The 22620-nt window shown below is 41.6% G+C and overlaps 2 protein-coding genes across 5 annotated transcripts in view; one reads left to right on the forward strand and one right to left on the reverse strand.

The window, feature by feature from the left end:
• Nucleotides 1–15346, reverse strand: part of LOC132901644 (transcription regulator protein BACH1-like) — a 16769-nt gene extending 1423 nt beyond the window's left edge. Inside the window, exons 1-5 of the mRNA XM_060944184.1 lie at nucleotides 15199–15346; nucleotides 6836–7090; nucleotides 5085–6284; nucleotides 2392–2598; nucleotides 1–307 (exon numbers count right to left, since the gene is read on the reverse strand). The exon at nucleotides 1–307 is cut by the window's left edge and continues 1423 nt beyond it. Of these exons, the coding sequence (XP_060800167.1) occupies nucleotides 1–307; nucleotides 2392–2598; nucleotides 5085–6284; nucleotides 6836–7075 (1954 nt within the window). The 5' untranslated portion in view covers nucleotides 7076–7090; nucleotides 15199–15346. The remainder of the gene's footprint in view (nucleotides 308–2391; nucleotides 2599–5084; nucleotides 6285–6835; nucleotides 7091–15198) is intronic.
• The window catches only part of LOC132901642 (TRPM8 channel-associated factor homolog), a 45812-nt gene continuing 37339 nt past the window's right edge, over nucleotides 14148–22620 (forward strand). For all 4 annotated transcript variants that reach the window (XM_060944180.1, XM_060944178.1, XM_060944181.1 and 1 more), the window contains exon 1: nucleotides 14148–14302. The gene's annotated coding sequence lies outside the window, so the exon portion shown is untranslated. The remainder of the gene's footprint in view (nucleotides 14303–22620) is intronic.

Consider the following 22620-nt stretch of genomic DNA (forward strand, 5'->3'; position numbering starts at 1 on the left):
CGGGCTTCAGAAAGGTGCCCGAGTTATTGTTGTTGCTATTATTATTAACTGTTCCATTAGCTTGAGTACAATCAGGCTCACTGCTCCAGGCCTCGAGGCAGGGCAAGCTGGGGGAGGCAGTGGGTGTGAGGAGCACTGAGCTGGGCGAGTCTGGGGACAGATACCTGGCTAAGACATGCAGCTGCTCCGGCTGCATTGAGGATTTTGTACACACGCTCTCACACAGACCTGAGAGAGATTGCTGTGTCTCCTCCATACTCTGCTTCAGCTGATTATGTTCTTGCAGCAACTTCTCCTTCTGAATCCTCTGTTTAACACACACAAAACACAAATGTGAATTTCACAACTGTTTGATTTTTTTTTTTTTAAATCAGATAAAGACCTAGATCAGGTTATTTGGTGCATGTACAAAGTTATCTGTATATCTTCTTTTTAGGCTGTAGCATTACAATTTTCCTTCAGTGGAACCAAGAGGCTCAAACCTGTTCTAGCATGACAATGCCCCTGTGGACAAAGCGAGCTCCATAAAGACATGGAGCTGATGAATCGGAACACTGACCGCGCGCCAGGCGTCTTCACCCAACACCTTACTTATGCATTTGTGGCAGAATGAACACAAATCCTCACACACACTCCAAAATGTAGTGGAAACCTTCCCAGGAAGGTGGAGATTATTATAACAGCAAAGAGGGATTAAATCTGGAACTGGATGCTCATGAAGCACATATGGGTGTGATGGTCAGGTATCCACAAACCTTTGGCCATACAGTGTGTGTAAATACTACATTGAACATTGTAAAAAAAAAAAATTTTTTTAATTTCTACATAAAAATAAATATTACAAAAGAGTAGTAAACCATAAAAAACAATGTCAATATTTGATCCCTTTGCTTTAAATTTTTTTTTTTTTAAGTGTGGCGTATCAGATACAATTTGTGCAGTTTAATAAGGAAATGAGCTAAAGAAGTTTTCCTGAGTATCTTGGAGAATGTACCCCGGTTCTTCTGGAGATTTTGACTGTCACACTTGCTTCTGTTGTTGAAAAAGAAAAAGAAGCCAACAGCCTTCATTATTTTTTTTTTGTCCGAAAGTGGTCTGTTAAATATGTTGCTTTCTTTACTGACATACAAACACTTCTTTTCTGAAACATTTCATTTTTTTTAACCTCAAATAAAATGTATGTTTTATTTATTTGATTATATGATTATGTTCATTTCTTTTCTTTTATTTATTGCTGACTATTAGATTTTACTTAATGCTGCCACCTGACTTCTGGATGTTACTGGGAGAAATGGGATTAATGTGTGTGACTCATTTCGACCTGCTCCATGTTCAAACTGCCACCTTAGTCTGCTTTCACACAGATTTTTTTTTTTAATCAGAAAAAGTGTTAGCTGGAGCATTGTTTGTATTGATATGAAAACAAAACAAATGGATTATGCGACACACACACACACAAAGAACTACAATGCTCTTACCAGTCCGAGCTAGTTTTGTCTAACTGCCCATAATCAGTAATAAATATTAAATAGAGGTTTATTTAATTCTGACAACATGGAGGTTGATTGTCTTTGCTGTAATTTCGGAGGAGAGAAGAGGAGCTGCTTGTGCAACTCGACTGTTCCAGTTAAAGTAGGATGTCACATCACGTAATGATGAATGTCCGAAAAATAGCCAACTCGATATTTTTAGTTATATTGCAACATATTAAATATTTTCCATTCTACATGTCATACATCTCCTTATATTCACTCAATAACAAGACTCCAAGTTTGTTTTTCTCACTTGCTCACCAACTTGCAACCTGATTGGTCGGGACACAAAGCACTCGAAATTATTCCGCGCTTTTCTTAAAAGTTGAACTTTTTTCAACTTTAGAAGTGACTGTGACCAAAAATACACTGGCAGCAGTGTTCTATAAAAGCAGTCACATTCCACCCACCTGTGTGGTCACTTCCCAAAGCATTACATATAAAATTTTAACTTGTTTTTACGAAAGAAAGAACCAAGTGTGAAAGCGCCCTTACTTCCTATTTCTGCATTGTGGGTGTACTGCATTCTTCAGGCTACATTGTATGGACCCTAATCTACTGCAGTGAATTGTGGGATTTCAACATTGCTCCAGATATTCTACAATTCACTTTCAGTAAATCATATATAAAATACCAAAACTTCAAGTAGGAACCATAGAGTGAATAAGGTACTGTTTAGGACATGTACCTAGAGTTTTCATTATAGTATGTTTCAAGTTTTAGTACTGGGAAAGTCAGATTTTTTTTTTTTGCTGCAATCTGATTGTTTTTTACATGCAAACATATTAATTTTTTAAAAAATCCTACCTGACTCTAAAAGCACTACACAGTGTTACATAAAACAGTACACAAAATGTACCAGTTTCTTGATGTCTCCCTCAAGCTTATCGATGCAGTCTAGCTTTTTCTTCCGGCTACGCTGGGCAGCCATACGGTTTTTGCTTCGCCGCCGAACGTCTTGCACAAATTCCAGCTGTTCTGGTGTGAGCCGCTGCTCCTTCAAAAGCTGCAGGAAAGCTTGCCTGCTCATGCTTGAGATCTGCTCAACAGGGAATGGCAAGTCCACCTGAGGAGAGAGGAGACAGCCGCATGAAGTAGCCCTGAACAGGAATTATCAACACTACTCAACTATTGAAAATGGCCTAGGAACAAACATCTCAACAGCTAATATATCAATACTGCTGGCAATTCTAATCGATGAAATAAAAAATGAATCATGATTATAATAAGGCTGCGTAAACTCTTAGTTTTTCCTAGATGTAACTGCATTGTTTATACAGCAGAGGGTACAATAACATACTGTAAAATAGTGGGAATGCAAGTGACTTAACCGTAGGTGGAAGTAACACAGGTCTAATGAAAAAAGCAAATCTAAAATGGGAAAAGCTGATGTGCGATTGACTGTGCAAACAGATTCAACAAGAAATCAAAGCTATCTTTTTACAGACAGCTGAAAGCTATAGAAAAGAGAATTTATATTTTACTTTTTATAATTTGTTGGTTATCAAGAAAATTAAAGGCTTTTTTTTAATTTAACAAACAAAATATTTAAGTCGATAAAGAATAGTAAAATAGGCGGCACGGTGGTGTAGTGGTTAGCACTGTCGCCTCACAGCAAGAAGGTCTGGGTTCGAGCCCTGTGGCCGACGAGGGCCTTTCTGTGCGGAGTTTGCATGTTCTCCCCGTGTCCGCGTGGGTTTCCTCCGGGTGCTCCGGTTTCCCCCACAGTCCAAAGGCATGCAGGTTAGGTTAACTGGTGACTCTAAATTGACCGTAGGTGTGAATGTGAGTGTGAATGGTTGTCTGTGTCTATGCGTCAGCCCTGTGATGACCTGGTGACTTGTCCAGGGTGTACCCCGCCTTTCACCCGTAGTCAGCTGGGATAGGCTCCAGCTTGCCTGCGACCCTGTAGAACAGGATAAAGCGGCTAGAGATGATGAGATGAGAATAGTAAAATACATATTGCTTTTCTGGTAATACAATTTTCTTCATTTTTTTTGTTTCAAAAATATCATGGGGGAAAAATTGAACTATGAACCTAATATCGAGAATCAAATTGAATCGTGTATTGAGCAAATTGTTACATTCCTAACTAACTTGTATTTGTCACAAGCAGACAAAAGTTTTAACTCAGGGTACGTCTGGGTGTTTTCCCCTTGTGCAGTGCGTTTTTCACATCAATTACAGAGGAACATGATTTGGCTGGTCACCAGCAAGGGAAACTGTGTATAAGAAGAAAACTGTAGCAGGAAAAAGTCAGCTCTTTTCTTTTTGCTTACCAGACCAGGCATTACCTCACCTCACCTTGAACTGTGTTAATATTTGCATCTAGGTCATGCTGGTGTATTGTTTTCTTTGGTGGTGCTAGTTGGAAACAGATATCTGTTGCATATGAGGAAGCATTTATCGAGTAAACGTGTAAAGTGGAACTCTAATAGAACCTTGTATGATAACCATCAATAGTACCACAGCCAGAACTATTATTTACATTATTTCCTTCTGTGTTTTGTTAAGAATTCAGGGAAGATTTAATCTTCTTATTAATTTAATTTTCTCATATTTTAATTTTCTTTTGGACTGTATTTGTTTGGGTAGCTCCTTAAACCTCCAAGTTAGATTCATTCATTCATTCATTCATTATCTCTAGCCGCTTTATCCTTCTACAGGGTCGCAGGCAAGCTGGAGCCTATCCCAGCTGACTACAGGCGAAAGGCGGGGTACACCCTGGACAAGTCGCCAGGTCATCACAGGGCTGACACATAGACACAGACAACCATTCACACTCACATTCACACCTACGGTCAATTTAGAGTCCCCAGTTAACCTAACCTGCATGTCTTTGGACTGTGGGGGAAACCGGAGCACCCGGAGGAAACCCACGCAGACACGGGGAGAACATGCAAACTCCGCACAGAAAGGCCCTCGCCGGCCCCGGGGCTCGAACCCAGGACCTTCTTGCTGTGAGGCGACAGCGCTAACCACTACACCACCGTGCCGCCCCAAGTTAGATTGCTTTTGTTTATTATTTTCTCCCCTTCCCGCCAATGTTTTATTTTCCTTCAGTTTCCTGATTGGCTTTTATTTGAACATACAGCAAATAAACACGGTTGCTTTTTTTTTTTTGGGGGGGGGGGGGGGGGGGGGAATCACTTCTCTGAGGAGTTTCAAGAACCCGGAGGGCATGGATCTTTCATATCTTTGTCATATTCTGAAGGATATGACCAGTTAAACCTGTCAAACTTGCTAAGACCAAAAGATTCCTGGGTTAATTCTCTTATCTCAGATGCAGCTGGTCCAATGAGGTCGTTAAATAAGATCCATGAAGTACTGAGAAAGTCTGTTTTAAGAAATTTTTAAAGCTAGCTAACTCCGTGCTAATGCAGGTGAGTTTAGGCTCCATAAACACAAAGTGATCATTTTCGTTGCTTCAAATATTTTTAAACCTACTTTCTACATATTAAACCCAAACTACCTTTTTCCTCCTAGTGTCTTCTTTACATATTCTGCTGTACATGTGATGTATTCACCAACGAGGTCAACCATCCAGCTCACCTCACATGATTGCTCACTGCTAACCACAGAGTTGGCCTCATGCTCGCATTCAGAATTGTCACCAGAGTTTAAAGGAGACACAAATGGACTCTCTCTGTTTGTTCCTCTGGATGGACTGTTAGCCAATGAGGGTGGGTCCTCCTTGGAGCTTAGGTCTCTCAGGAAAGGGCAGTCATCAGGTGCAGCACCTAAATCCAGATGTTTGAGCCAGTGGAAGTCAGCGCCATTTCCAGCAGCTGCCTGCTCCATGTGCTCCGGAGTCTCTGTCAAAGAGGAACTCATGTCTGACCAGAACCCTTTTGCCAAATGCTCAGCCACCTCCCTCTCCACTGTGCTTCTCTCTGTGGAGCCATCGCTGTGTGCTGGGTTGGGGAATATTTGCTCAGGGGGGTCAAAAGTCCCTGTGTTGATGTTCTCAATGCTCTCCAAGTTGCTCACTGATGCAATGCTATCCAAGACTTCACTTGTTTCCCTGGAGGATAAGGGACATAACTGGCTGCAGGCCGATGTTGGCGTGAATTCTCTTACAGGCTGCTCAATTTGGCCCTCAGCAACATTTGGCATGTTTAGACACTCACCTTGAACATCATCCATTGCCAGTCTATTCAAAATGCCACCATCACAGCCAGCTGTGACAGGATGCACATTGTCACTCTCACTGCTACATGGCATTGAAAGAAAGGGACACACTTCACCGGTAGGTACGGATGAAGACGGCGCCAGTTGTGGCCCACAGTCCTGTAAACACAGTTCTGTTTGGTGATCAGTAGCAGACTGGAATGAGACTGAAGGTAAATTTAAAATATTCTTATCAGAGGTGACAGAAGGGCTTTCATTAGGGGACACTGTATCACTAGGTGATACATTCTGTACCATCTGAGCTCCAGAAACCATAGCTACACCATCTCTTTCAGTATTAGCGCATTGTTCATCAGTACTATCGCGGTCTCCATTGGCAGCTGCCGATTGTTCATGGCTGTTTTTGCTCTTGCTGCCGTTTTTGCTCCTCCTCTTGGCTTCCTGAGTAGTTTCACTGCCATCAGAGAACTTGGGAATGAGGAACTCAAAGCACGCTTTGTCGAGATTGTGAAATCCCAACAGCTCAGCACATCTGTGAATTTCCAGGATGTTTTCTTTGGTGAAGTGAAGTTTTGCAGTGTAGGCAAACTGCAGCAAAGGCACAAAGCCCTCTACGGTGACCTGGGGATGGAAGAATATAAATGGAGTAAACATCCAATAATGTAAATTGCGCAAATGTAGGGGGAAAAAAAAAACAAGTACAGGAAATTAATTGTATTCACCAATAGCAATGCTTTATCATAAAATTGCAATAGTTTGCACACCAGGATGAACGTAATTTAGCATAAAAACAAACTGCTTGTTGTTGGCCACTCTGGGGTTAACTTTTGGGCTTTACATCCAAGTAGTACACAAAACCGACACTCTGAATTTTCCAAGACAATTGTAAGGTGCATAGGGGCCATATGTGGAACATAATCCCATAAAAAACCTGTGGGATTTGTAGGAAACCCAAGTGAACCTCCAGTCAAAATAGGTATCCCTTCAGTGGAAGTGTGGACTAAAACGGACGGGAACCATCTTAAGACATGGGTTGCTTCCTTATATAACCAAGTGTTAGCAAAAAAATTAAATGTGACCATTTTTTTTTTTTTTTGCTCAGGGAGCTTATCATAAGTTATATCATATCCAGTTATCAAGCTGCATGTGTAATTACTAATGCAAATGATTACTTCCTCAGGCAGTGTGATGACCGAGTTCCATCCCGTGTGGTTCAGGAGTCTGGTGTAAAAATAGGCGCTGCAGCAAGCCAGTACTGAGCGGTGGGCTCGAAAGCTCCTGCTCTCCACTTCCACTGTCACATCACACAAGATGTCCTTCTGTCTCTGCTCATCCAGGCAGTGGAGGACATGCATACTGTGTGCAGCTGACTGGAAGGTAAACACTGACGTCCGGGAGCCATCCACAGACATGGCGCTGAATTTCACCTGCGGAACAGCAAAAAGGAGGAATAAACTGAACAGGGAGGTGGAGAAAAGTAGAACAGCTACTGCTAAAAGATCACTTGTCACAGCAGTGTTCATGTATTCAACATCAAGCTCTGAAAAGCGTGAAACCTAATGCAATATACAATCATCCATGCGAGGATTAAAACAAAGGAATGTGCTGTTATAGAAAATGATCTACAGCAAAAGTAGTATGATGTGCTTTGTTTTTGTCCATTCCCACCTTTTAGTTGCTATGAGTTTTACCAATGATTACAATTGTTAAAATTATTAATTAATTGTATGTCATTAATGCACTTTTAACCATTTACAGTTATATTTAACTTTGTTGAAAGTCTGCAACAGACATTAGTTCCTGTTATCACTTATGTTACTGCAGCTGTAAAGTTATTCCCTTACTAGTCTCTCTTTTCTCCTTTTGAAGCTAATAATTTAACAAAAAAAAAAACGCGTCATGTTACGTAGAAACTGATCGCTATGCTTACAGAATTCAACATGTCGATGATCATACGTTTTTTTTTTTTTTTAGCTCATCTGGCCGCAGGCCAGGCCACGTCATCTGTCCATCATCCATCTGTTACTGTCGTCCGTCCACAATTTACAAAATTTGCTACTCCTCCTACAGGATTTATCGGATTTCAATCAAACTTACAATGTTACCCAGGTGGGTGTGCATAAAAGTTGTCAGGATGGCGGTGCCACCTGTCATATTCACGATTTTATGGGCGTCTTGGCCAGTATGAGCTACAGCCTCAGTGAGGCTATTTTTGTTAAACAGCAGCACAGTATTCATGTTAATGTTGTTAGACTATGCTGTTACTATAGTGTTTGAAAAATAGAAATGTAGAAATGATAACAAGCACATTAATATAAACCTGTTATTTGAATTACCGTCAGAGCTGCTGTTATAGAAAATTTAATTCACACATTGTAACCAATCAGAATCAAGAACTCATCAGCATGATTGTATAAAAACCTGTAAAAACAGTCTTATATAGCCTAAATCTTTAAGATTTTGTGTTTTATTGAAATAGAGTCCTCCTAGGCCCCATGAACCCCTGCTTTTATCATCCATCTCAAGTGATCTGATTACATATAGACAGTTGAGACATACAGCTGTTTACACCTGCCATTCACTTAGAGAAAGGACTGCCCCATATATATGGAATCAATTTTGTGCCAAAATGTTCATACAATAATTTTGAAATATCAAACAAAAATGACAAATCAAAATACAAAAAAAAAAAAAAAAGTATATTTTTTTAGACTGGCAAACAAATTATTCGTGTAATCGTGCAAAATATCAGTCTATTACTCTTCAGAAGCCTTTTATTTTTGTTCCGCGTCTTTCTCAGTTTTGTTTGATGTAATTTATTTTGGTTGCGATTCCAGCTTTCTCGTTTGCGCTCCCTGACTTTTTGCTTGCAGTTTTGGCACAAACTTTACGTGTGGGTGGGCTGTCCAGGAATGCATTCCCATTGGGTAACTTGTGTTTGACTGACAACTACGCTCAGCGATTCCCTACCCGGATTCTGGCAGACTGTTTGACGAGTGACCGATCCATTGACGGTAAACAAGGATCGAGTGGACTTCAGTGGTGAATATGATCTCATCTCATCATCTCTAGCCACTTTATCCTTCCACAGGGTCGCAGGCAAGCTGGAGCCTATCCCAGCTGACTATGGGCGAAAGGCGGGGTACACCCTGGACAAGTCGCCAGGTCATCACAGGGCTGACACATAGACACAGACAACCATTCACACTCGCATTCACACCTACGGTCAATTTAGAGTCACCAGTTAACCTAACCTGCATGTCTTTGGACTGTGGGGGAAACCGGAGCACCCGGAGGAAACCCACGCGGACACGGGGAGAACATGCAAACTCCGCACAGAAAGGCCCTCGCCGGCCACGGGGCTCGAACCCGGACCTTCTTGCTGTGAGGCGACAGCGCTAACCACTACACCACCGTGCCGCCCGGCGACTATGATATTGAATAAATTCAACAAAGTGTAAATTCAATATCATAGTCGCCACTGAAGTCCACTCGATCCTTGTTTACCGTCAATGGATCGGTCACTCGTCAAACAGTCCGCCAGAATCCGAGTAGGAAATGGCCGCAACAGCCTCCGGGGGAATGGCTGAGCGTAGCTGTCAGTCAAACACAAGTTACCCAATGGGAATGCATTCCTGGACAGCCCACCCACACGTGAAGTTTGTGCCAAAACTGCAAGCAAAAAGTCAGGGAGCGCAAACGAGAAAGCTGGAATCGCAACCAAAATAAATTACATCAAACAAAACTGAGAAAGCCGCGGAACAAAAATAAAAGGTTTCTGAAGAGTAACGGACTGATATTTTGCACGATTACATGAATAATTTGTTTGCCAGTCTAAAAAATTGACTTTTTTTTTTTGTATTTTGATTTGTTGTTTTTGTTTGATATTTCAAAAGTATTGTATGAACATTTTGGCACAAAATTGATTCCACACATATATTAGGACTGCATTCAGGGCTGGACTGGCCATCTGGCATACTTTCCCTGGTTGGCCAATGCGTGTTTGGGGCTGAGAGGGTTTTTTTTTTTACTGGCCAATAAACCAGATAGAGCAACCCACTGGTTGGTTTCTTGGCTGACACCGGGCTGGCCCAATGACCCATTCCCATCTTACAAGACACGTCCCACTTGGGGCTCTGTGTTAAAGTTCACAGACATTTGACCTTATTATTTAGCGTGAGAAAAATCAAGTATTTTTCAAAATTTGGGTTCTTGCTAACACCAGCAAACACAGACTCCTCTTCTTTGTCCTCCTGCCACTTGTAAAAATACTAAACACAGAAGATGCTCTCTAGAGGTTTGTCCATTCTGGGCTACTGTCACGGCACCATGTGGTGGCTCTGTGGAAGTGGACCCGCGCGCTATGTAGATATAAAGGGCTCATTCTAAGCTTACAAAAACACAACGATTCACATTTACAGGTTAATTATGATTAAAACAAACATTCTTATGAATACTATATTCCATTTCTGCTGATAGAGCCCCCTAAATCCTACACAGTGCAACTTTAAGATCTGCAAAATCCAACCAGCGAGACTGTATAAATCGCAGTGATAGGAGTGGAATGTCCAGACTTAGTTATGCAGCAGAATGATGCAGTCCAAAGACAGCAAGGCAGTTTTAGAGGCATGCATATAAAATATCTCATCTCATTATCTCTAGCCGCTTTATCCTGTTCTACAGGGTCGCAGGCAAGCTGGAGTCTATCCCAGCTGACTACGGGCGAAAGGCGGGGTACACCCTGGACAAGTCGCCAGGTCATCACAGGGCTGACACATAGACACAGACAACCATTCACACTCACATTCACACCTACGCTCAATTTAGAGTCACCAGTTAACCTAACCTGCATGTCTTTGGACTGTGGGGGAAACCGGAGCACCCGGAGGAAACCCACGCGGACACGGGGAGAACATGCAAACTCCACACAGAAAGGCCCTCGCCGGCCACGGGGCTCGAACCCGGACCTTCCTGCTGTGAGGCGACAGCGCTAACCACTACACCACCGTGCCGCCCCATATAAAATACCAAATATAAAATTTAAGGTTAAAAAAGAAAGAAAGAGAAAAGTAGCTGCAACAAACTCTTAGCTTATTGCCTAAAACAAGCCTTATTTCTAAATTAGGAAGGAAAAAAAAAACACAATACTGGTATCAGATATGTGTCTGCTACCATGCATGCTTACCTTTACACCACTACCATGTGCATGTAACGTGATTCTGGTGTATACTGTTGCCATGATAAACAGATGGCATAAAATGACAGCAATCTGGACATATTTTTCACCATTGATAATGAAAGCACAGCAAAGCAGACTGAAACCCCCGCCCTGAGAAAGTAACAGGAAGTGGAACTACATCTTCATACAACATGAGAAAACTGACAAAATATCAAATGGTATTTAAACAGGTTTTTTTGCTTGTTTGTTTTTAAATACAGAGTGTGAGGGATGCCACCCTGAGTGTGCAGAGCTGTGTCCACAAGCGTGCTCAATAAAAATGACTGCTGTGAGCACAGAGCAGTCCAGTGAGTATACAGAGCGACTCTCGCATGTAAAAGCACGGAGCATGGGTGCTTCCTTTACCCAGGGTCTACACTTTGTTTGCAGCATCTTTTTTTAATAAGCACACCCTGTGATACTGCTCTGTCTGTGCACTCACTCTCTAACATCACATCTTAAACATAAAACTCGGCGATGTGAGCAGCACAAAGTCACAGCCGAAATAAACAGCTAAATAAGATGTCATGATCCCCCTGATTGCTGAGTACAGTATCAGAAGGAGTATTGATATGTACAAAAAGCATGCACTTAGGGGTATTGATGCATCCTTTATATCTAATTTCAGGTTTCCCCGGGTGGCACGGTGGTGTAGTGGTTAGCGCTGTCGCCTCACAGCAAGAAGGTCCTGGGTTCGAGCCCCGTGGTCGGCGAGGGCCTTTCTGTGCAGAGTTTGCATGTTCTCCCCGTGTCCGCGTGGGTTTCCTCCGGGTGCTCCGGTTTCCCCCACAGTCCAAAGACATGCAGGTTAGGTTAACTGGTGACTCTAAATTGACCGTAGGTGTGAATGTGAGTGTGAATGGTTGTCTGTGTCTATGTGTCAGCCCTGCGATGACCTGGCGACTTGTCCAGGGTGTACCCCGCCTTTCGCCCGTAGTCAGCTGGGATAGGCTCCAGCTTGCCTGCGACCCTGTAGAAGGATAAAGCGGCTAGAGATAATGAGAATGAGGTTTCCCCTGATCTAACACCCCTGATCCAGCTCATGAAGGACTTGACAGAGAACAGATCTGGTGTGTTGTGAAACAGGAAAACTTGTGCATGCAGCAGGTCTTCAGGACTGGCACTGACAGTCCTTTTTTTGTGTTATACAGATATCTGCTGATGCATGAATGAATGAATGAATGAATGTCCTTCACAGGCTTATCAGTAATACCAGAGGTGGACAAAGTACCCAACTTCATTACTTAAGTCAAAGTACAGATTCCACTGGTCAAATGTGACTCGGATACAAGTGAAAGTTGTCCAGTCCAATTTTTACCTAAGTTAAAGTACTGAAGTACTGTACTTGCTTTTAAAAATACTTAAGTATTAAAAGTACATTTTCTGTCAACGTATCGTTGTATTATTGCCACAACGCTTACAAAACCAAAGACAGAAACGTGAATTCACAAAATGAACGCATGCTGTGCCATCATGGTGGTTTAACATTAAGCTAGCTAGTCAGTGAAGCTCCACCTGACATGCTAGCAAACTCTTTTCAAACTCAAAATCATATTGGGTAGCTAACGCTACTAGAAAAGAAAGATTTCTACATTCTGTTTATTTGGCAAGATTATGCTAAAACATATTTCTGAAAGGACTTCAGATAAGTTAACGTTATTCATGTTAGCGTAACTCCGTTTTTACGTGCTAACTAACAGTGTCCAAGTTAACTAGCTATATGTAAATGTTAGTCGTGGACAAGGCGATGGCAACTTGACGGGCAAAGCCACAGAAAGTCATTTGACTATCCAGACTGCATAGCTATTGCAACGTTATCGCTAGCTCTAAAAGCACAGACAACCTTGTTGCAAGCTTTCTCTTGGAATAAAACATTTATATACACCTCAGTATGCTTCTGCAGGTTGGATGGCAGGTTTTTGTAGGCCGTGATGTGGTTCGCTTTCGGCAAACAAAGCAAACACTTAAAACGAAACGAATCTTTTATCCTTTCAGAAAACTGAAACATGGGTTCATGGGCCATGGGGGCGTGCATTCCCCAGAAGAACCGCCTCCTTCCAGTCTACCATCAACTGATCATGGTAAATAATGTTGTTGAGAAATCCATCCATCCATTATCTGTAGCCGCTTATCCTGTTCTACAGGGTCACAGGCAAGCTGGAGCCTATCCCAGCTGACTATGGGCGAGAGGCGGGGTACACCCTGGACAAGTCGCCAGGGTGACACAGAGACAAACAACGATTCACACCTACGGTCAATTTAGAGCCACCAATTAGCCTAACCTGCATGTCTTTGGACTGTGGAGGAAACCCACGCAGACATAGGGAGAACATGCAAACTACACACAGAAAGGCCCTCGCTGGCTGCTGGGCTCGAACCCAGAACCTTCTTGCTGTGAGGCGACAGTGCTAACCACTACACCACCGTGCCACCCCCTGTTAAGAAATCACTGAACTTTATTTTATACAGTCTATGGACGGGACGGGAGCCTAGTGATTACTGACAGGCTGTCCCACTGTCACCTGCGAAAAAACCAAACATCCACTTTCAAAGCTGCTTCATAGTAACGAGGACCTTGATAGGAATGTGTCTCATTATCTCTAGCCGCTTTATCCTTCTACAGGGTCGCAGGCAAGCTGGAGCCTATCCCAGCTGACTACGGGCGAAAGGCAGGGTACACCCTGGACAAGTCGCCAGGTCATCACAGGGCTGACACATAGACACAGACAACCATTCACACTCACATTCACACTTACGGTCAATTTAGAGTCACCAGTTAACCTAACCTGCATGTCTTTGGACTGTGGGGGAAACCGGAGCACCCGGAGGAAACCCACGCGGACACGGGGAGAACATGCAAACTCCGCACAGAAAGGCCCTCGCCGGCCCCGGGGCTCGAACCCAGGACCTTCTTGCTGTGAGGCGACCGCGCTAACCACTACACCACCGTGCCGCCCTGATAGGAATGTAGTGGAGTGAAAAGTACGATATTTGTCTTTCAAATGTAGTGAAGTTAAAAAGTTATAAGTTTCCAAAAAATAATAATACTCAAGTAAAGTACAGATACTCAAAAAGTGTACTCAAGTAAATGTACTTCATTACTGTCCACCTTTGAGTAATACCAATACAGAGGCAGCCTGTGGCCCTGTAGATATGGACTGCAGCATCTAATAAGTTGAATCAGATGTGTTTTAAGGGCCAAACTCAGGTCTGGGAGGCATTATTTATTCATGACACACCTCTGATCACGTCAATTATTATCCTGGTGAGCATCCGCTCTGCTGAAGGATATCTGAAAACCGGGCATGGGGTTAGGAGGATCAGAAAAGTGCCAATATTTCGGATTTAAGGCGAATGATTAAAAATCGGGTGATGGGTAAAGCTGAAGTTGTGTGCAGTCACTGCAACATCACAGTCTGATGTGAGTGAGCTAACTTTCTTTCTTTCTATCTATCTATCTGTCTGATTAAAACACACTGCGGCCTTGGGCAACACCTTATACACACAGTTCGGGTAGTATCTCACTGGGCTGCGACAGCCCGCGACTAGTTAGAGACACAAGAACTGCGATAAAATATGCGACAGTTTTCACTTGGAATCACACTGAATTGATATTCGCATATTTTTTACCGCAATTGTTGTGTCTCCAGGCTTTCCCTCAGCAGGCAGGGAAGTAAACGAAGCCTCACGGAAACTGACTTAAGAAGGGTTCGCGACAGCTTTGCGACACCACCGACGTATTTGCGGCTATTTTGAGAAATTTTGTCGCACGAATTTTTTGAACATGTTCAAAATTTCAGCGACGAAGGAGCGACGCTTTGCGACTCATGCGAGGAAATTGAGAAGCCCAGCGAATGTTTCAAGACACTTTTGAAACTGTCGCGAATGACGTTCGCAATTTGTCGCAGCCCAGTGAGATGCTAGCTTTAGCTAGCTGCATGAGCTAGTCAATATGTATCTCTAATAACGGAGTTGCTTTTACTTTCTAAAAGATCCCTCCTTATTTGAAGGGATCTAGAGGATGTCGTGGTAACCTTGGTATTTTAAGCAGCACAAAAGGAATAATAAATAAACAGCATGTCTGACTATCCCACTGATCTTCATCCCTGTTCCCAGAGATCCAAATTATCATCTGATAAAATTCACATCCAGCCCTGGTCCATATAATCACACCGATTTATCATTATGGATCGCCTCTGAGTTAGATTAGTGGTGAAACTTAATACTGTAAGAAGGCGACGGATTCAGGAAGCCTGCGTGTATTTTATATGACACATTAAACAAGCATAATAAACCAAAAAAGCAGTTATAACTAACCTGACATATCACCTGAGATGAGAAAATGTCATATAAAATCCTCAGCTGTCCATTACACAGCTGTGTTCATTAATACAGAAAACAAAACATTAGCTAGCTAGTTAGCTGAACAAGTTACAAAGACATGAGAGTCATGTGATTACATTCAGGGTTGCCAGATCGGGAGAATCAACCAACCGCCAAGGACTGCAACGCCAGAAATTCCCCATTTTAAAGTTCATTAGCTACTATCTCATTATTTCAAAGTCACACCACACAATATGTTAGTATTTTCCACTCAATTTTATGTCATGCAAATGTCCTGAAATGGTATTTTCTTATTACATAGAGTATATTGTTATAAATAAAGTATATAACTCACTATTTCCCAACATTAATGGCATTTTGGCACTCAGTGATTTAGAATAGATTAGATTAGATTAGATTAGATTAGATTAGATAGAACTTTATTGATCCCTTTGGGCAGGTTCCCTCAGGGATATTAAAATTCCAGCAGCATCATTACAGAAGAAGAAACCTTTATTTGTCATATGCACACTTCAAGCACAGTGAAATTCATCCTCTGCATTTAACCCATCTGAAGCAGTGAACACATGCGCACACACCCAGAGCAGTGGGAAGCCACACTAGAGCGCCCGGGGAGCAGTCAGGGGTTAAGTACCTTGCTCAAGGGCACCTCAGCCCAAGGCCGCCCCACATCAACCTAACCTGCATGTCTTTGGACTGTGGGGGAAACCGGAGCACCTGGAGGAACCCCATGCAGACACGGGGAGAACATGCAAACTCCACACAGAAAGGCCCATGCCGACCCCTGGGTTCGAACCTAGAACCTTCTTGCTGTGAGGCGACCGTGCTAACCACTACACCACCGTGCCACCCTAGATTTACAGGATAAACAGAGAAGAGAAAATAGAGAAAAACTTCTAGATAAATTAAATTAAGTATTTACATATACAAATATAAAAAAAAGAAAAAAGCCAGAAGGAGAGATATTGCACATTGTCCAGTATTGCTTATTGTCAGGCTAGTCTACTGCTCCTTCCCGTCCTCTGTCCTCCTGTTACCCCTCCTCCTCCCCCCCAGAGAGGAGTTGTACAGTCTGATGGCGTGAGGGACAAAAGAGTTTTTAAGTCTGTTAGTCCTGCACTTGGGAAGGAGCATTCTGTCACTGAACAGGTTCCTCTGGTTGCTGATGATGGTGTGCAGAGGGTAACTGGCATGTACCGTACAACATACCTAGAGCAGTTGGGGGTTAGGTGCCTTGCTCAAGGGCACTTTAGCCATTCCTGCTGATCCAGGGAACCGAACCAGTGACCTTTTGATCCCAAAGCTACTTCTCCAGCCATTAGGCCATGGCTTAGCACATTTTATTTGTGATTTAAAAAGCAAAAAACAAACAAAAAAAAACCCCAAGATAAATCATGTCAGAACCTTTTCCAACTTTAATGTGATAAAGCAACCAATGAAGATCAAGTGAAATGAAGAGAAATGTTTTAGGAATAAAACTAAGTAAAATAAAAAAAACTTACACTAAAGACAGAAGGTGTCAAGAAAATTCTACAGAAAATGGGAAAAAGATAAATTTCTGTAGAATTTTCTTGACACATTCTTTCATACAGCTGCTAAAGCCATGATCCGCAAAGAGATTATAAAGCATGGACAAATTGTCACTGTTTAAAGGACAGGATTAAAAAACCAAACAGAGAGAGAGAGAGAGAGAGAGAGAGAGAGCACATTTCAAAAACATTAGATGTATCAAGAAAATTATATATATCAGGGAAGCTGCCAAGAGAGCTATGGTAGTATTAAAGGAGCTGCATGAATACGTGGCAAGTACTGGTCCTTCCCTGCATGTAACAACTCTGGTGGCTAGGTGGAAGCCCTTTCTCACAGAAACAAAAACAAGTATATATAAATGTAGCAAGTGGAAGTAAACAGTTGTCAGAAAAATACTCAAGTAAAGTGCAGATACCTGAAAACTATTTAAGTACGGTATTTGTTCTCAAGCAAGAAGGTTCTAGGTTCGAACCCGGGGTCGGCAGGGGCCTTTCTGTGTGGAGTTTGCATGTTCTCCCTGTGTATATATATATATATATATATATGTATGTCAGCCTTGCCAAAACATATACAATTACCTCCCAAACTATGTGGCAAAATGTTAGGTTAGGTAATGGGTAATAGGAATTGCTTCCCTGGTCTGGGAAGTAATAAGAAAAGAGTTGACTTTTTTCTGCTACAGTTTTCTTCTTATACACAGTTCCCCTTGCTGGTGACCAGCCAAATCATGTTCCTCTGGAACTGATGTGAAAAACACACTGCACAAGGGGAAAACATTCATACCGTACGAGTAGACCAATGATTTTACTTTAAATGCATTTACTGTGGTTACGGTTCCTTATGTTGATTGATAGACCTGTTAACTGACTGTATTTCCAACTATATTCTGTAATGAAACATAGATATGAGACTGCATTTCATGCCGCTAACAAAAATAAAATGCCTGGCTTGCAAATGACTGATAAAATTAATATTTCTAACAAAGTACAAATACTGTACTTAAATAGTTTTCAGGTATCTGCACTTGAGTATTTTTCTGACAACTGTTTACTTTCACTTCCTACATTTTAACACATCTCTGTACTTTTTACTCCTTGCATTTTCAAATCTCATCTCATCTCATTATCTCTAGCCGCTTTATCCTGTTCTACAGGGTCGCAGGCAAGCTGGAGCCTATCCCAGCTGACTACGGGCGAAAGGCGGGGTACACCCTGGACAAGTCGCCAGGTCATCACAGGGCTGACACATAGACACAGACAACCATTCACACTCACATTCACACCTACGGTCAATTTAGAGTCACCAGTTAACCTAACCTGCATGTCTTTTGACTGTGGGGGAAACCAGAGCACCCGGAGGAAACCCACACGGACAACATGCAAACTCTGCACAGAAAGGCCCTCGCCGGCCACGGGGCTCAAACTCAGACCTTCTTACTGTGAGGCGACAGCGCTAACCACTACACCACTGTGCCGCCCCTAGTTGACGACACTGATAATAGAAATATCCAATCTTGCAACCCTGACTCAGCATACTGTATAATCTATGTTAAAATTTGGCAGACTAAAGTGTGTATATGTATATATATATATATATATATATATATATATATATATATATATATATATATATATACACACAGTGTATATGTTTTAAATATTTTATGTAGAGCTTGAGTTGAAATAAAGCAACTATACTAAGTACAGTACTGTATACTGACAACAATTTAAGGCCCTTATTTATGGCCTATGTGCTCTATACCAACAGCTTTGAAGTAAGAGACTTTGCTGTATGTGTATGACACTTTTTTTTCATAATTTTGTTGATTTTCTTTTCTCTACCACAACTGTTTTTTTTTTTTTTTGGTCTTAAGAATAAAGTATGTTCAGCTGCATTTAATATAGCTCCAACTTCCATCTCTCCATAACAGCAAGCTATTATTCTCACATACTTTTTCTTGTTCTTCACCTCAAGCCCCACCTAACCACATAACTGGTATTTATTTACAACCACCCAACCATGCAGGTGTTTGTCCCTGACTCTTTGTTCTTAGAGCTTCTGGATTCGATAAGATAAAAGATAAAACTTTATTTTTATTAACCATACAGTATAAGTTAAACTACAACAATACAAGCTGGGGGGGGACGTTATAAGAACTGTGCAAGAAATAAATGCCTAAAAAATAGTGCCTAATAGAGCAACAATGGAAATACTGTAAGTTACATAAAGGGAATAGAAAAAGGAAAAACCAGTGCTTCGATGGTTCGCATTCTAACAGTAGAAATAAGGTAAGTTATGTGAGAAACTAACCCAATGGTGAAAGTAAATATTACACATGTATTGGGGAAAAATATTGTACATAGTGTTGTGAAAAGGGGGAGGAGTTATGCAGTCTGATGGCCACTGATAGGAAAGACCTCCTGTGGCGTTCTGTGGTGCTCCTTGGTGGCCTCAGTCTCCCGCTGAAGGGGCTCTGATGTGACACCACTGTGTCATGCACGGTGTGGGAGGGATTGTTCACAGTGTGAATAAAATGTTTTATCTATGACCTCTCTCTGCTGTTTATTCCTACAAGGTAGGTGAACTATAAAGAGAATGCATATAAGTCAAATGCATGCTAATGTGTGCTGTAGAATGTGTGGTGTTTATAATGCGTTTAACCTTTATTTGCTGTGGGATTTAGGTGAAACTGGATGTATTGGTTTGCTAATTGTTTTTTTTAGCTCCCATTATTAACACTAATAAACTCATCAATCACATGCTGCATAACAGAGTGAATAAAAACAGACATTTACAATGTGTTAATAGGATCTTCAAATGAAACAGTTTAAATTTATTCAAAGATTAATCTGTTTGGACAAGACAAGCACATCCAGTTTATATCCTTATATCATGTTGCTATACATAAAACAACAACAACAACAATAATAATAATAATAATAATAATAATAATAATAGATTGTGAAGTAAATTTTCTGTTTCCCCTTCATTAAAGATGCAAAGAGGCAGAGAGACTTGGAGAGAGAAGATTTTATTAAAGAAGTTTCATGTACACACCGGTGTCTGTGTCTCTACCTGAGATACTCTCTCTGAAAGCCCAAAAAAACACTCTCACTCACTCTCTGGTTTCTCATAAAAAGTTCTTCCTCAAAACATTTAAACCATAACACAGATAAAGATGTTACTGTGGGTGCACACACACACATGTGCACGCACAGAACACACACACACACACACACACCATTTTTCTCCAACAGTCAGAGGATTACAAATATTCTGAAATACTAAGAATTTTAAGAATTCTTAGCCATTCTTCACTCTCCACTTTTTGATTAATTAAGCAAATTAATAATCAAAAGAATGGGTATAGCACGGTGGTGTAGGTCCGGGTTCGAGTCCCGTGGCCGGCGGGGGCCTTTCTGTGCGGAGTTTGCATGTTCTCCCCATGTCTGCGTGGATTTCCTCCGGGTGCTCTGGTTTCCCCCACAGTCAAAAGACATGCAGGTTAGGTTAACTGGCGACTCTAAATTGACCGTAGGTGTGAATGGTTGTCTGTGTCTTTGTGTCAGCCCTGTGATGACCTGGCGACTTGTCCAGGGTGTACCGCGCCTTTCGCCCGTAGTCAGCTGGGATAGGCTCCAGCTTGCCTGCGACCCTGTAGAACAGGATAAAGCAGCTATAGATAATGAGATTTTAAATATATATACAGTGGTGCTTGAAAATTTGTGAACCCTTTAGAATTTTCTATATTTCTGCATAAATATGACCTAAAACATCATCAGATTTTCACACAAGTCCCAAAAGTAGATAAAGAGAACCCAGTTAAACAAATGAGACAAAAATATTATACTTGGTCATTTATTTATTGAGGAAAATGATCCAATATTATAGATCTGTGAGTGGCAAAAGTATGTGAACCTCTAAGATTAGCAGTTAATTTGAAGGTGAAATTAGAGTCAGGTGTTTTCAATCAATAGGATGACAATCAGGTGTAAGTGGGCACCCTGTTTTATTTAAAGAACAGGGATCTGTCAAAGTCTGATCTTCACAACACATGTTTGTGGAAGTGTATCATGGCATGAACAAAGGAGATTTCTGAGGACCTCAGAAAAAGTGCTGTTGATGCTCATCAGGCTGGAAAAGGTTACAAAACCATCTCTAAAGAGTTTGGACTCCACCAATCCACAGTCAGACAGATTGTGTACAAATGGAGGAAATTCAAGATCATTGTTACCCTCCCCAGGAGTGGTCAACCAACAAAGATCACTCCAAGAGCAAGGCGCGTAATAGTCGGCGAGGTCACAAAGGACCCCAGGGTAACTTCTAAGCAACTGAAGGCCTCTCTCACATTGGCTAATGTTAATCTTCATGAGTCCACCATCAGGAAAACACTGAACAACAATGGTGTGCATGGCAGGGTTGCAAAGAGAAAGACACTGCTCTCCAAAAAGAACATTGCTACTCGTCTGCAGTTTGCCAAAGATCACGTGGACAAGCCAGAAGGCTATTGGAAAAATGTTTTGTGTATGGAGGAGACCAAAATAGAACTTTTTGGCTTAAATGAGAAGCATGATGTTTGGAGAAAGGAAAACACTGCATTCCAGCATAAGAACCTTATCCCATCTGTGAAACATGGTGGTGGTAGGATCATGGTTTGGGCCTGTTTTGCTGCATCTGGGCCAGGACAGCTTGCCATCATTGATGGAACAATGAATTCTGAATTATACCAGCGAATTCTAAAGGAAAATGTCAGGACATCTGTCCATGAACTGAATCTCAAGAGAAGGTGGGTCATGCAGCAAGACAATGACCCTAAGCACACAACTTGGTCTACCAAAGAATGGTTAAAGAAGAATAAAGTTAATGTTTTGGAATGGCCAAGTCAAAGTCCTGACCTTAATCCAATCAAAATGTTGTGGAAGGACCTGAAGTGAGCAGTTCATGTGAGGAAACCCACTAACATCCCAGAGTTGAAGCTGTTCTGTACGGAGGAATGGGCTAAAATTCCTCCAAGCCGGTGTGCAGGACTGATCAACAGTTACCACAAGCGTTTAGTTGCAGTTATTGCTGCACAAGGGGGTCACACCAGATACTGAAAGCAAAGGTTCACATACTTTTGCCACTCACAGATATGTAATATTGGCTCATTTTCCTCAATAAATAAATGACCAAATATAATATTTTTGTCTCATTTGTTTAACTGGGTTCTCTTTATCTACTTTTAGGACTTGTGTGAAAATCTGATGATGTTTTAGGTCATATTTATTCAGAAATATAGAAAATTCTAAAGGGTTCACAAACTTTCAAGCACCACTGTATATATATATATATATATATATATATATATATATATATCAGTAGCGGCTGGCTTTTGTGAAAGTGAGGGAGGAAGGAATGCTTGGTTGAAGGTCACGGGCCCCAATGCGACCGCACCTGCTGGACCGGCTATAGTTACACGCACGGGTTGAGTTGATAATAGTTGAAAAACCTATCATTTTAACGGGGTGTGTACACTTTTTATAGCTGCTGTACACATTACTTTCAGGTGTTCAACACATCTTTCTCTTTCAAAATTCTCTCAAAATCTTCCGTATTTAATGAAGCAAACCTGGCGGCCATGTTTGTAGCTCAGCCCATGGAAGGGTTTTGCAAGCAAAACATTCACCACGTCCTCTGTTTCCATTACTTTATTCGTAGAATATCTATAACATAGTCAATCCACTTCCACCTCGCCGTTCTCACTCTGACTGCCAGTCACCGGATCTAGAAGTTAAGTTTGATAAGATAACCCCTCCCCCCAGGCAGCTAAGGCCTCTACTTATTGGTTCATTGCGCAACGAGGGCTGCAGCCTATTGGTTGATATT

Source organism: Neoarius graeffei, chromosome 17 (genome assembly GCF_027579695.1).
Source record: "Neoarius graeffei isolate fNeoGra1 chromosome 17, fNeoGra1.pri, whole genome shotgun sequence".
NCBI classification, from domain to species: Eukaryota; Metazoa; Chordata; class Actinopteri; order Siluriformes; family Ariidae; genus Neoarius; species Neoarius graeffei.